The 15,125-nt window shown below is 42.9% G+C and overlaps 1 protein-coding gene across 5 annotated transcripts in view; it reads right to left on the bottom strand.

Annotated features, from left to right (window-relative positions):
• The window catches only part of ZCCHC17 (zinc finger CCHC-type containing 17), a 32,061-nt gene extending 17,032 nt beyond the window's left edge, over positions 1-15,029 (bottom strand). For 2 of the 5 annotated variants that reach the window (XM_073317774.1, XM_073317777.1), the window contains exons 1-7: positions 14,899-15,003; positions 13,411-13,585; positions 10,501-10,558; positions 8,716-8,816; positions 7,179-7,270; positions 6,263-6,363; positions 237-373 (exon numbers count right to left, since the gene is read on the bottom strand). In XM_073317774.1, the coding sequence (XP_073173875.1) occupies positions 237-373; positions 6,263-6,363; positions 7,179-7,270; positions 8,716-8,816; positions 10,501-10,558; positions 13,411-13,476 (555 nt within the window). In that variant the 5' untranslated portion in view covers positions 13,477-13,585; positions 14,899-15,003. Of the gene's footprint in view, positions 1-230; positions 374-1,766; positions 1,826-6,262; positions 6,364-7,178; positions 7,271-8,715; positions 8,817-10,500; positions 10,559-13,410; positions 13,586-14,658; positions 14,762-14,898 lie in introns of those variants that run through there. The other 3 variants (XM_073317778.1, XM_073317776.1, XM_073317775.1) reach the window with 3 other exon arrangements.
• Positions 15,030-15,125: the final 96 nt, after the last annotated feature.

Here is a 15,125-nt window from a genome sequence, read left to right as displayed (position 1 = left end):
AAACCACTGAGCTATCCCTCCCCCCACTATGGTAACAAGCACCTCAAATATCCAAGCTAAATTTATTAAAAATGAATAAGTCTAAAGACAGCTAGAAAAAACTTGCATAAATTGTCTATTTCACTACACAAACTGTTCAAAACCAAAGTCTATCCCATTCTCAAACCAATGAGCTGCCTGCTTGTAAACTGGTCCATTTTTCTGTGGTCTAACATCAACAAGGCTACAACCTGTACCTTTTTTCTTTTCTTCGAAGAATTCTCAGTGTGGCTGGACTTTTTATCACCTTCATATTCTGCTGTCTCCTCCTCCTCCGGTATCAGACTATACTTGGTTCCCCCAGGCTGCATGAAACACTCTTTGGCAAAATGACCTGCAAAATGTTTGAAACAGAAAAGAGCAAAATAAATCCCCCTTTTTGGGCTATTTCTTTTGAGGAGCCTAATGAAGATTCTACTTGGAGCCTATTTCTATAGTGGCACCTTAGAGACTAACCAATTTATTTGAGCATAAGCTTTCATGAGCTACAGCTCACTTCATCAGATGCATTCAGTGGAAAATACAGTGAGGAGATTTATATACACACAGAACATGAAAAAATGGGGGGGGAGGGAGAGAAAACCCTTTATAGTGATAATCAAGGTGGGCCATTTCCAGCAGTTAACAAGAATGTCTGAGGAACGGGGGTGGGGTGGGGGGGGAAATGGATAAACAAGGGGAAATAGTTTTACTTTGTGTAATGACTCAACCACTCCCAGTCTCTATTCAAGTCATTCAAGCCTAAGTTAATTGTATCCAATCTGCAAATTAATTCCAATTCAGCAGTCTCTCGTTGGAGTCTGTTTTTGAAGTCTTTTTGTTGAAGAATTGCCACTTTTAGGTCAGAAATCGAATGACCAGAGAGATTGAAGTGTTCTCCGACTGGTTTATGAATGCTATAATTCTTGACATCTGATTTGTGTCCATTTATTCTTTTACGTAGAGACTGTCCAGAAACTCTGAAACCTATTTCTATAGTGATTACTTCCGTCTGTTAATGTTAAAATAAAATCTCCTTAGAAGCGATAGAATGCCTGCGTAATACCAAGTGAGCATTGGGCTGCTCCCCTCTATCTGCTGTGAGAGTTAATGTAAGACACTTCCTTCCACTGTGCTTTTGTTCCTCCCCCCAGTCTTTGTTTAGGCAAAGCTCTCCAGGGCAGGGACAGTTTCTAGCTCTAGTACAATGGGGTGCTGATCTCAGTTGGGGTCTCTAGGTGCTATTATAATACAAATAATAATTAAGGCTACAATTTAGTCATGGGTATTTTTAGTAAAAAAGTCACAGACAGGTCACGGGCAATAAACAAAAATTCATGGCCTGTGACCTTTCCATGACTTTTACTAAAAATACCTGTGATTAAATCTTGGGGTGGGGAGACGCACTGGCGAGACGTGAGGGGCCTGCTGCTGCTCTGGCCAGCCTCCCGGGGCCGTGGCTACTCCAGCTGGCGTGGCTGTATATAGGGCTGCTCCAGCAGCAGCTGGTGTGGCTGTTCTGGTGGCAGCCAGAGCGGCTGGCCCCGGAGCCAGCTGTTTGGGTGGCACTGGGGTCAGCCACACTGGCCCCTGCAGAAGTCATGGAGGTTGCAGGACTCACGGAATCCATGACTTCCGCGACCTCCATGATAGACACGGAGCCTTAATAATAAATGAACTTGCTCTTCACAGTTGGAGCCCTTTGAAACTGACCAACACGAAAGATAATGAAAGGAACCACTACATACATTTGTTTTTGTTTTGCTCATCAATTTGAATTTATGTTAGTGTGTCCACGCTGCATTCTCTACAAAGGGACAGATGGAAGATGCTGTCACCATACTATTAAAAATCCATCACTATTTCAAACTCTATTCAGTGGTCGTTGTCTCTCATTTGAGGTTGACACCTTATTGTATAACTCTAAACATCCCAGCAGGAGCCAGGAACAAGAAAACTTCGGCCCCATGAAAAAAAAGATATTCAGACAGATGACTCAGTGTACAGGACACTAAAATAGGACTAAAGTCCTGCATTCTGTTCCTGGCTCTGCCACTGGTTTGCTGTATGACCTTGTTTCACCTCTCCATCTCTGTTTCCTCATTTGTAAAATGGGGATAACAGTGCTTCACAGAGATGGATGAGCACTGAGATAACTGGGCCAAAAGAGAAATACTGAATACGTTTCAGAATTATTTTTAAAATATGGTTTGGTTAATTTACAGTTAATTGTAGCCCGTTTTGCGTGTGTTTATGTTTTATGTTATATATATATATATATATATGACAAAGTTCCTCCTCTACCTTGGTGGGTCCTGCGCTCATTGGCAGATTTTGCTCGCCTCAGAGATTCACAGTAGCCCTCAGTTTGGCCACTTTCGTGGCTCAAATCTGCCATTCACTCAGATAACCTCATCAGTGTCAGCATGGGGAAAAAAAAAAAAAAGAGTAACAATCCCCACAGTTTCTACTGATCCACCATGTGGGTCAGGGAACAGATCAGAGACCTTCCCCTCTGGTGGAACCTCCTGTATTGGGTCAGGAGTTGGGAGGTTTTGGGGGAACCCGGGCCCACCCCCTACCCCGGGTTCCAGCCCAGGGCCCTGTGGACTGCAGCTGTCTAGAGTGCCTCCTGGAACAGCTGCACAACTGCTACAATTCCCTGGACTTCTTCCCCATGGCCTCCTCCCAACACCTTCTTTGTCCACACCACAGGACCTTCCTCCTGATGTCTGTTAATGCTTGTACAACCTCTCACTCCCAGCTCCTTACACGCACCTCACTAACTGGAATGAGAGCCTTTTTAAACCAGGTGTCCTGATTAGCCTTAATTAATTCTAGCAGCTTCCCAATTGGCTACGTGTCCTAATTAGCCTGCCTGCCTTAATTAGCTCTAGAACCTTCCTAAGTATTCTGGAATAGTCCCTGTTATTTTACCTAGGGAAATGGGACCTGCTTAACCTGGAACTAATTTATCTACCTTCGACCACATATTATATAATTATAAAAATAAAATTCAGTACTTTAAAATACTTGGAAACTGGGACCAGAGGTCAGTCCTGATTTGCCTTGTAAGACTAAAGATGGTGGTTTCTCATTTGTTTTTATTGTATTTCAGACATTTAAATCACTGCTTTTTTTATTAGATGCAGCAGTGACAATCTCCTTTCCTTTAATGTTCAACTGGTTTAATCTGCACTGATTAACCAACCCAGGGTACTGAATAGAACACAGGTCACTTAAAAGGGATTAATCAGACAAACCCAGTGTCCTGGTGTCTGAAGAAAGAACTATGGGAGAGACTTATCTGAGCAGGGGCTTCAACAGTAGAAGGGACATATGGCAGAGGGAATAAGCCCATGTCAGGGAAGCTCTTCACAAGAATGGGAATGTCTTTCCAGCCAAGCATCTTAAGACATCCCCAAGGCTTATAAGGATTCAGTTTTTTTAAAATCGGTGTCAATTTTACTGTACACACACAAACCAATGAAAAAAATATTTCCATTGATAATAATAAAACAAAGATAGGAAAACTAAGAAAAATGCTGCATGAGAACTCAGTTTGATTTAAGGATATTTTGTATCCTTGATTTAGTTGGGGATTGGTCCTGCTTTGAGCAGGGGGTTGGACTAGATGACCTCCTAAGGTCCCTTCCAACCCTGATATTCTTGATTCTATATTTTGACAGGCGATGTTGACAATTTGTGTTCAAAGGTTAATGAAGCTGTCCCTTTTTGAATCTCAAAGTCTACTGCCATTAAAAAGAAAAGGAGTACTTGTGGCACCTTAGAGACTAACCAATTTATCTGAGCATAAGCTTTCGTGAGCTACAGCTCACTTCATCGGATGCTCACGAAAGCTTATGCTCAAATAAATTGGTTAGTCTCTAAGGTGCCACAAGTACTCCTTTTCTTTTTGCGAATACAGACTAACACGGCTGTTACTCTGAATACTACCATTAAATAACTAACTGTCTGATGCCCCCATAATTTCTCACAACTGAAAATTAAAATGGACAAAAATAAGAATACTTAAAAAACAAAGATATTATCAGTCGAATTAAAAAAAAAAAATCATCATCATCAAATTCTGGCAAGCCATACAGAAACAACTGCTTAGTTTTGGAAATTAGCCTCATTTTGGATCTACCCTGTACACACCAATGGCTGAACTCTAAAAATAGTTCCTGCCAACACATCTTGCCTAGTCAATTTGGACCAGACAAAGCCATTTTAAAAATAATGCTTTAAAACCATTATCATAGTTAGGAATCTACTTTAGAAAATGGTTTTCAGCCTCATTTTCAAGATGGTTGTGTGCAGTCCATACTGGACAGGTAACTATATTTAGCATCAGCAGAAACTGCTTTTAAATGTGCACTTATTAAGCTTTTTTAACACAGTTTAAAAGTCCACCATAACTATTAGCCAATAACCATGTAATATATAAGAACAAATAGGGCATGGTACAAATTCCGCAGGCAAAATGCTTAATTAGGACTAAGGTTGCTCATATGACCCATCAACAAAATCACTATGCGTTAAGGAAACCCCCAGTTAAGCCAAAAAGAAAAGGAGTACTTGTGGCACCTTAGAGACTAACCAATTTATTTGAGCATAAGCTTTCGTGAGCTACAGCTCACTTCATCAGATGCATACTGTGGAAGCTTATGCTCAAATAAATTGGTTAGTCTCTAAAGGTGCCACAAGTCCTCCTTTTCTTTTTGCAAATACAGACTAACACGGCTGTTACTCTGAAACCAGTTAAGCCAAGATTCACTTCCAAACAACCCTCATATCTAGGCTTCTCAGAATTCAATATTTTTTTTATATAATTTTGACAGCTAAAAATAGGAAAAATGCATAAAAATAAAGATCATCAATTTTCACAGTTCTGAAACCTCATAATTTTGCAGATTTATTTAATAGTAGATGTTGAGATTCAAAAAGGCAAAGCTTTATTAACTGTTGAACACAAACTGTGAACTTCACGTCAAAATATGCAAAGTATCTCAGACGCAGACTTTAAGGACAGAAGGAACCATCATAATCATCTAGTCTGACCTCCTGCACATTGCAGGCCACAGAACCTTACCCACCCACTCCTGTAATAGACACCTAACCTCTGGCTGAGTTACTGAAATCCTCAAATCATGGTTTAAAGACTTAAATTTACAGAGAATTCACCATTTACACTAGTTTAAACATGCAAGTGACCCTTCCACCTTCCTCTGCAGTATGGGGTAAAACCTACAGAGTCTCTGCCAATCTGACCCGAGGGAAAATTCCTTCACGACCCCAGATATGTTGGTCAGTTAGACCCTGAGCATGTGGGCAAGACACACCAAGCAGACACCTGAAAAGAATTCTTTGTAGTAACTTGGAGCCCTCCCCATCTAGTGTCCTGTCTTCAGCTGTTGGGGATTTTTGTTACTGGCAGTCACCAACAGGCAATGTGCCATCGTGGGCAGTCCCATCCTACCACCCCTTCCATAAGCTTATCAAACTCAGTCTTGAAGCCAGTTAGGTTTTTTGTCCCCACTTTCCCTTGGAAGGCTTAAACTCATTTTCATGCATTTCATTTTAATTTCTTTGACTATCTATAAGTTTCATTATCATAGATGGAAATCTTTTGTGCTGGTCTGTGTGTGGGGAAATCAACGTTTACCAATCAAAAAAATCTAATCCTTCCAAACTTACTTATCTCACACACATTAAAACTGAGCGTTTGGATAGCAATTCTAACAGAACTGCTCACAAACATGCATTCAGTTCCTAGTATCTGATGGAACTAAGTAGTTCCATTGGCTTTTCTTGAAATAGCAAGCAGTTAGGATGAATTAAGGAAATAATAGTTTCTGTTGAAGTGTAAAATCAGAACAGTATCCTTGCTGTGAAATGCAATGTGTGAGAGAGAGAAAAGTATGGAAACTGTAGCGACTGGTTCTTTAGCTAGATGAAGTTCAAAAGAGCATGGCTATGAGAATCAAATCTTTAAGAATGAGCATTTCTAAATGTTTCCCCTGCAATAGTCAGAAATGACAGAAATTTCAGTTGTCCTCTGAAGAGTTAAGTGTGTTAAGTTTGGAGACCTAAATTCAATCTTTACAGCGAGAAATGGGTAGCATGCTTTAACTGAATATATCAACACAGCCATAATTGCAGAGTCACTACTGATACCTCCGTAATGAAGGTCAAGACAAAAAACTAGAATAGAACAAGAATGGAAACAGCACAAACGTACCTTTGCAACCACATTTTTTGCAGATAGTGTTCAAGACAGCTTCCAGGGTAATCTTCTGACTAGTGTAGTCTCTGAATGAACGTTTCTTCCGCTCATCCTGACTGTGGAAAGAAAAGAACTATTTTTCTCTTCCAATCTGCATCACCTCTAACCCCATGCATTTGCTTGGAAGCTCAAACAAACGTTTTCAAACATGGCTGCCTGAAGTTAAGCTTTTAAATCCATAGCTAGGCACCTAAATAAAAGCGACTACTCTGCAGAATGCAGTTGACTACTTGGTGGAGGAAGCCACAGACAGCATATTACGCTTGCTCCCTATTTGTTTCTTGGTATAAGAGGACTCATTTCAGAGTCAGTTTCACAGAATACAGGCAAACACTCATAGCTTTATACTTTATAGTATAGCCTTATACTTTGGCTAACACGCAGCTGCCCTACTTCACACTAATATATACATACACGTACATATAATGTACACAAACATATGCCTGGGATAAAATAATTATTTTTGACGGAGTAATAAAATGTCATCACAAGAAAGTGCAGACAAGAAGATTTTGTGCCTGGGATGGTAAGTGTTTGTAGGGCTGCAAGCTCACAGGAAATAAATACACCCTCAGCACAGGAAGAAAGATTGCCATGGACAGGTCATTATGTACAGCACGTTTTGTTAGCATGCTGAAATTTGGTATTCAAATGTAGTCCTTTGCTAACAGTGCTGCAGAGGGAACATCTTAGATTGTTCTTTAGAGACCCCTCCATTTGCTTCAGAGCGGCATTGATGGGCTCAGGAGGGAGCTGCCGCCTCCTTCCTGGCAGGAGGACCAGGTCAGTCACTGTAATAGGAGGGCAGGGAACAAAGGAAGCAATAGTCGCCAGGCTGATTTGTTACACCCAACAGAGCAGATTTACCTACTCAAGGGCAACATTGTTTGGATCAAGGTCCTTTCCTGTTCCTTGGTTGACGACCTTCATGGAAAGAGACAGCTTCAACTTGTCATCTTTCATCTGTAAGAGACGGACACGGAGGGAAAAAAAGCAAGTCATAACAGAATCCGGTTATAGGAAAACCCACAAAGACTGAGTGAAACTGCCAACTAGTAAAGAAGTGAATGCTCTAAAGTCAAGGATACATCACAAAATGTTTTAATTTTGACAAGTATATTTTAGTTTCATTTACACTTCAATGTTCTAGTTAATGGACCAGAGTATATTACTTAAAAATAATGGTCTCAGAAATAAGATCATAAAAATTACCCCAACAGATCAGAACATAGACTCATCTAGCCAGTATCTGGTATTTAATAGTGGCCAGTAGCAAATACTTTGCGGAAGGGAGGGTGTGTACAAGAAACACCAAAATGGACAATTATGGAATAACCTGGCCACAAGGGAAGTTTCTTCCTGATCCGAGCCAGGTTAGTGGTTGGTTTACGCCTTGAAACATGAGGTTTTATATCATTTACACATTTTTGTCCTTTTCGGTAAATGGGAATGTTCTAATTATCCGTATAAAAGGCTCTTTTCTGAATCCTAATCAGCTCTTGCTCTCCATATTATCTTGGAGAGTTTCACAGGTTGTGTGTTGCTTGACATCTTTCTAGAGTACACAGCCTTTTAAACATTCTTGCTAATGATGTGGGGTAAACCCCATCATAGTGTGAAATAATGAAATGGGCAGGTTACAGTGAAGCGCCGCTCTGATGCAATTTGCAGTCAGGCCAAAACTTGGGAGTTATTTTTCATTTATTTATTTGCAAAGTCCATGTGTTCTTTTGGGTGCTTTAACAGATAATTTTATTTTAAAAAACAACATTTATCCACCCTGCACACACTTCCCATCAGACCTTCTTTAGACACCACAAAGAAGCAGAAGAGGGCACAAGCCCTATTGTTTTTTATTTTGCAAGTCATCTTTAAAAACAGAATGAACACTGTAGCAGTGTCCTTTCAAAGAAAGTTCATTCCCTCAAATAGAATTAAGAGAATTCTCAGCTTCTGCTAAGAATGGGTTAAGAGACCTTTCCAATCGTGAGCAGTTTACAACTATATAGCACCTTACTTTCCAATAAATCTTCAAGTACTTCACATGATATACAAACACCATAGAGGAGTCATGTAGCTACCTACAGGGTGACATGCCAACCAGTAAACAGTAGTCTGAACAATGGTGCAGGGGGGAGGCAAGATGACATTTGATCAAGGATGAACTCCTACTTTTATGAAGGATGCCATGTGATCTGTGAAGCCTATGCAAATCAGACAAAAGGTTGGTTCTTAAATGCTCATGTGATGAGGAACATGATTAGTTTGTGTTCACAACAAACAGCATCATGCACTAGACAAAGTGATTGGAACACTACGCTTCTGTTAACATGAAGATCATTAGCTTGCTGTCGTTGCAAATTTTTTCTTAGTTTACACAGTGCTTAAGACACCATAAGCAATTTTACCTCTCTTCCAATAAGCTTCACCCACACTTTGTCTCCAACATCTACCATTTCCGAGGGTTTGTCGACCCGACAGGCTGACATGTGGGTTTTATGGACAAGGCCTAGAGGTGGTTTTAGGGGAAATAAATAAAATTGTTTTTGGTTGAACATAACATTTTATCCTCTAGAAAATAAGAGCATCAAGGTCTGGAGCATCCTCAGGTGAAATTAAATATCTGGGTTACTCAACCACTACTTCACGCAGAATAAAGATTTATGAGGTTTACTGGTTTTTCAAAACCATTTATAAGCCAAATGCAGCCAGCTAAACCCACCAAAATCTGCTCCAAACTCACAATGGGGCAGCTCTTGCAAAATTAGAACCTGACAGCTAAAAAAATGCTTATATCATTCCAATCTCATAGAGTTAGTGTAATTTCCCCCAAAGAGTTTGATCCTGCAAGTCTTTGTGCATAGGTGCTTGCAAAATTAAGGTTCTGGTGCAGCAACAAGCTCTGTGCAGATGGGAATCTTGCAGCCATATGGAACTTACTGAGAGATTGGGCCAAAAGTCTCCCTGACTTCAATGGAATGTAGACATCCATAAAGGCTGCAGGATTAGGTACCTACTGCATTAAACCCAATGCTAATTACTTCGGAATACAAATCACTCTCGTGGGAAGGGGAAGATGGGAGGCTGCATATTCTAGATCTTAGAGTGCAGTTAGTAAGAAAAGCAACTAAAAGAAAGAGCATCCTATCAAACAGCGAAGGTGCTAATTTAAGAGGCACAAACAAGTTTTAATTCCTGCCAATCCTGTGGACCTAGCAGAGCTGAGGGACGACAAACAAGATGCTGTTCTATTTTGGGCATTAGCAGCACAATTTTTAGCTGGCAACACCAGAGGCAGAAAACATAACTTGACTTGAAGACTCTGGCTTGGCATTGCAGAACTAGCAGGGAGAAAAAAAATCATCCTTTTAACTTGCACAAACTAAACATTTGGTGTCCAAGCAAGATTAACTATTGAACCCATAGTGGCACTTTTCAGGGTATTATCACATTTCAAAGGAAACCCCAGGTTTTGTTTGTTGGGGTTTTTTTAGTGTCACAGTTGCATTGGAAAACTTGCCACTTATTTTTGTCACAAGTAACACCCCTAGTGCCACTGCAACGCAGAGACCGGAGAAAAAGATATTTAATACTTTTTCAGTTTGTTTACCTCGTGCATTTGACAGCATTCCCTGTACAGTTTCACTATTTCCCTTGTATACTCAGATTCACCTTTTAGTGCAAGTCTTTCACACAACTGATAGGAACATGAAAAATAACCAGGAAAGCCTGGACTGTGAGGCAGTCAATGATTTACCATTATGATTTTTCCTTCCATCTATGAATTCCATTTCATAGCAGAAATTAAGCATCCCAGGCCCTGAATATGTAGGGAATCACTGCACTCCAGTCTAGTGCCTTATAATGCCACTCCAACATATTCTATCATCACCTGGAAATGCACTTATTCATTTAACATTTTTTTCTGTAAATGAGAATATATTCAGTATTAATGCAAGCATTTATATAGCCCCATCACTGTATCTGGAGCTCTTGTGTAGCATAAATGGGGACAAAGATCTCCATAAGAAACCAAACCCCATACCGGGAGGATTTAATCAACTGGGAAGGGGTGAACAACAGACTCATTTTGCAGCATTTTCTAAAAGATGCCAAGTCCTTCTGCAAGGGGAGGACTGTATTAAGCAAACCAGCATGGAACTAAGTCTGAAAATCTAGTCTAAGAAACAAACCTTGTTTCCTGCAGCCTGGAATTTTTATAAATGCTCCATATTCTGTTACAGCAGCAACCTGTGAAGAAAATCAATATATCCATTGACTGAAAGAGAATCTTGTACATTACACCCATTTTCTGTCTCATTTTCTCCTTCCCTGCAACCCACTCTGGTTACATGCACTTATTTGGTTTCAGCTGTTTCTAATTTGCTTTCTATGAGTCTGCTTCAGGTTATCTTCTTTTGAACTGGGGAGCTACATAATAACACATATTGTTGCATCAGATACACACAAAAGCACAAATTACAGACAGATCTTGAAAAATGACATTTTTCAAAGAGAGTCTATTTGCTATATTCAGCAGCAGGAGCCAATATTTTTAACTTCTATTTTCCCCTATTTTACCATTTGAGTAAATTTAGTGCTTACAGGCCAGACTGACAGGCCTTGGAAACAGTCTTATGCTCATCTATGGAACAGACAGTGGACAGGCAACAAAAACTTCCCTAAATCTTCAAACTAGTGTGCCTCTGAAGGGACTCACCCTACCATTTGGGGAGGGATAGCTCAGTGGTTTGAGCATTGGCCTGTTAAACCCAAGGTTGTAAGCTCAATCCTTGAGGGGGCCATTTAGGGATCTGGGGCAAAAATTGGGGATTGGTCCTGCTTTGAGCAGGGGGTTGAACTAGATGACCTCCTGAGGTCCCTTCCAACCCTGAGATTCTATGATTAAGGGGAATTAACCCATCCCTCCATGCTCTATTCTATCCTAGGCCTCTCTAATAAGACTACCCAAAAGAAGGCCAGTCAGTGTCAATTGTGGCAGTGGTGGTTTTGAAATGGATACTTGTCCACTAGTACCTGCACTGAGACCTACCAACTAATTTCACATAGTTATTACAAACAAACATCTGATGGTAATGACTTTTGCTCACTGCTGACTATGGCCCCAATTATGCAATAAACTCTATGTAAATAGACACCTGAGCCTGCAGAGAACTTCACTGAAGTTAATTAGTCACGGCATGGATCCACCCATGCAGAGCTTTATTATGGAATCAGGGCCTGATGTTGGAGTTGAACCAATCTAGACTTGAGAGGCTCTTTAACTCATTCTCTGTCCCCTGACACCTATAATTCTAGCCTTTGTCCTCTTCTTACTATTCTTACAGGGGGAAAATAGTACCCAGGGCTTTTTTGATTATAACAAGGCAGACAGGATCTCACTTCCCTTTTAATTAGAAGAATGGAAAGCTAACATTAAAATGTGCAGTGCCCTTAAGTTCAGGCACCAATATGTGGAGTGAGCCCGAGGTATTGCAATTCAGGACTTTGAGTTGTGCCAAATTGAACAACAAATATTCTTGATAGCAGCTATTAAACTCAAGACAGTTTCCAACTTTTAAAAGCTAAAGTCTCTTGTATTTCACAGCATGAGGCAGGATGGAAAGCTTTATCCCCAAGCTCCACAAAAATTAAAGCAATAAGATTTTCAGATCCCTCACACTTGAGTCGAAAAATTAGACTTGGCGGAGAGAAATAATCAGCATGAATTCTCTGAAGACAGCTTTTCTCACCCTACAAGAGGACTAGCATGTTTATGAATACACATTCTTAGCTAATCCTCTTAAAGAGTTATTACTCTTCAGACTGGAGGTGTTTGCATTAGCAATGTGGCTCACCCATCAGTTTTATTTTAAAGACATCTAATGAAATAACACCTGCAATAAGAGTCTCAACCTGTTCTCAAAACATTAGTTAAAATATTTGCAAAAAAGTGTGTTAAATATTTTTCTTTAATCTGAGAATGCTGGTAAAAGGCAGCGGCTCAAGAGACTGAAGTCCTCTTCTCATCCCTGTCAATGTGGATCAACTCTAACCTAGTGGGGGAGAGGGGAGTTCTCTCTCTATATAGCCTATGTACTCCTTAGTCCAGGAGTGGGCAAACTACAGCCCAGGGGCCACATCCGACCCTTCAGATGTTTTAATCTGGCTCTTGAGCTCCCGCTAGGGAGCAGGGTCCAGGGCTTGCCCCGCTCCGGTGCTCTAGCCAGGGAGTGGGGTCGGGGGCTTGCCCTGCTCCACATGTGCCGTGGCTCCACACAGCTCCCAGAAGCAGCGGCATGTCCCCCCTCCGGCTCCTATGTGTAGGGGCAGCAAGGGGGTTCCGCACTCTGTCCCCGCCCCAAGCGATACCTCCACAGCTCCCAGTGGCCAGGAACCACAGCCAATGGGAGCTGCAGGGGTGGTGCCTGCGGACCGGGCAGTGCACAGAGCCACCTGGCCGCGCCTCCGTATAGGAGCCAGAGAGAGAGCATGCTGCTGCTTCCGGGAGTTGCTTGAGGTAAGCACCACCTGGAGCCTGCGCTCCTGTCCGTCTCTCACTCTCTGAACCCCTCCATCCCAGCCCGGAGCACCCTCCTGCATCCTTAACCCCTCACCCCCAGCTCCACCCCAGAGCTCGCACCCCAACCCTCTGCCCCAGCCCGCAGCTCCCTCCCACACCCTGAACTCCCCATTTCTGCCCCACCCCAGAGCCCGCACCCCCAGCCAGAGCCCTCACACACCCCAACCCGCAATTTCATGAGTATTCATGGCCCACCATACAATTTCCATAGCCAGATGTGGCCCTTAGGCCACAAAGTTTGCCCATCCCTGCCTTAGTCTCTATACCAGGAACGCCAGCAAGGGGTCAGTCTGAGGCAGCTGTGGTGGCAGTAGTTTTGTGACGTAGACACTTGTTCTCTATGAACCACAATACACAATAGCAGCTCATCTCACACAGGTCACTTAGCTTTGTTGCCAGTAATTAGGGCTAGTTCTGAACTGGTGATTTAAAAATGAAAGGCTCTATATTCTCTCTCAATATCCTGCACTATTCGTGTCTCCAATACTTTGTTGTGACCCTAAGCAACGACAACACATACCTCTCCTTGGAAGACGTCATAGAGTTCAGGCAATGTCTCCATCGTCTCAGGTCTCACAGACTTCATTTGGGAAGTTTTCTAAGAGCATGCACTGCACAATTCTTTCCTAACCTTGCAGCTTACTTTGATTCCATTTATGAGATGTTATCCTTCTGTGGAGCAACCCCATTCATAACTGAAATGAAGACAGACACCACTTGTTGAGAGAAATATCTTCACTGGTAATAAAAAAAATAGCTCTTGGGGAGGCCTTCTTACCTGCCCCACTTTCACTCATACTAGTCACACTAATTTCTCAATATCCATTACTACAGTGACTGGTGCTTACACTATATACTATGGCAGTATAATCCAGTTGGTAGACAAGCCAAAGAACCAGAAGACATGAGTACTTCTATGATACAGCTGCCAATAACGTGCTGTGTAAAAATTATAAGAAAGTCACTTAAGTTTGTGTCTCACTCCCCCCCCATAAAAGTGTGTAAGTATTATAGTACCTAGGCAGATACAGCAAAATATGTATCCATGACTGTAAATTGGCTCTGATAATACCTTGCAATTTTGTCCCGTTTTCAGAATTCAGCACCCTCATGCATATGTAGTTCCTATTGTTCTTCAGCAACTGTATTTAGGGTGTATTTGGGGGGAGGGATAGCTCAGTGGTTTGAGCATTGGCCTGCTAAACCCAGGGTTGTGAGTTCAATCCTGGAGGGGGCCATTTAGGGAACTGGGGCAAAAATTGGAGATTGGTCCTGCTTTGAGTAGGGGGCTGAACTAGATGAGCCCTTGAGATTCTATGATTATAATCTGTTCCCTTCCTTAGTACCTACGACACAGGCCTAAAAACCAGAATGTAAACAAACGGAGCCCGCGATTCCTTGCCTAAGCCGCCACCCTTTAAAAGGCCGAGGGGACTAGCGCTTTCCAAATGCTTGGCTCAGCCACGGAGGGGCGCGCTCTCACCCATACAAGGAAACACTGGAGCATCTCAAGGACTGCGAGCGCCCCCCCGTTAAAAAGTAATGAGCCCAAATCATTAGAATGACTTAAAAATCACAACGTTCTTTAAACACCGCCTTTGGGATTCTTTTTATGTGCCGTCCTTCCGGCTGCCTCCGGCTCACGTTTCCAGGCTGTCCTTAGCTCCCAGAGCAGGGGCTTAGACGGAAACACTAAACACGCCGCACCCTCCCCTCCTCGATTCCACCCCGGCCCGGCTAGCGCCCAGCGCCCACAGCGAGCGCTTACGGCGAGCCCCTGGGGCGGGGCCAGCGCATCGCTGCGCTGAGTCTGTGCAGCGCCGATCACACGGGCTGTCACCGGGGCCCGCAGGTGCGACCGCCGCCCAAGCGATCACCCCGCCGCGGCTATCGACGGCCAGCAGGTGGGGGTGGGGGGGTGACAAGCCCCCAGTTGGGGAAAGGGCTGAGGGCTCAACTTCCCGCTGCCGCCCCCGGCCGGCCCACCCCGCTGCCCCCCGTCACTCACCCCAGGGCGCCTTCGCCGCCATTAACCCGCCCGCGCCCGGTACAACCGGGGATGACGAACCTTGCGCCGACCAATCACCACGCAGCATACTCCTGAGTGCCACTCACACAGCTAATGGGCGCGCTCGATGCTAGAACGCCCTCCGCCAGCCCGCCGATAAGTACGGCCAGCTCTACCCAATCAGCGCACTGAAAAGAAGGTGGTGGCGTGGTCGGTGCTCGCAACCA

The sequence above is a fragment of the Lepidochelys kempii genome, chromosome 19, assembly GCF_965140265.1.
Source record: "Lepidochelys kempii isolate rLepKem1 chromosome 19, rLepKem1.hap2, whole genome shotgun sequence".
Lineage (NCBI taxonomy): Eukaryota > Metazoa > Chordata > Testudines > Cheloniidae > Lepidochelys > Lepidochelys kempii.
Note: the sequence above shows the minus strand (reverse complement) of the source record. Positions and strands in the feature narration are given on the sequence as shown.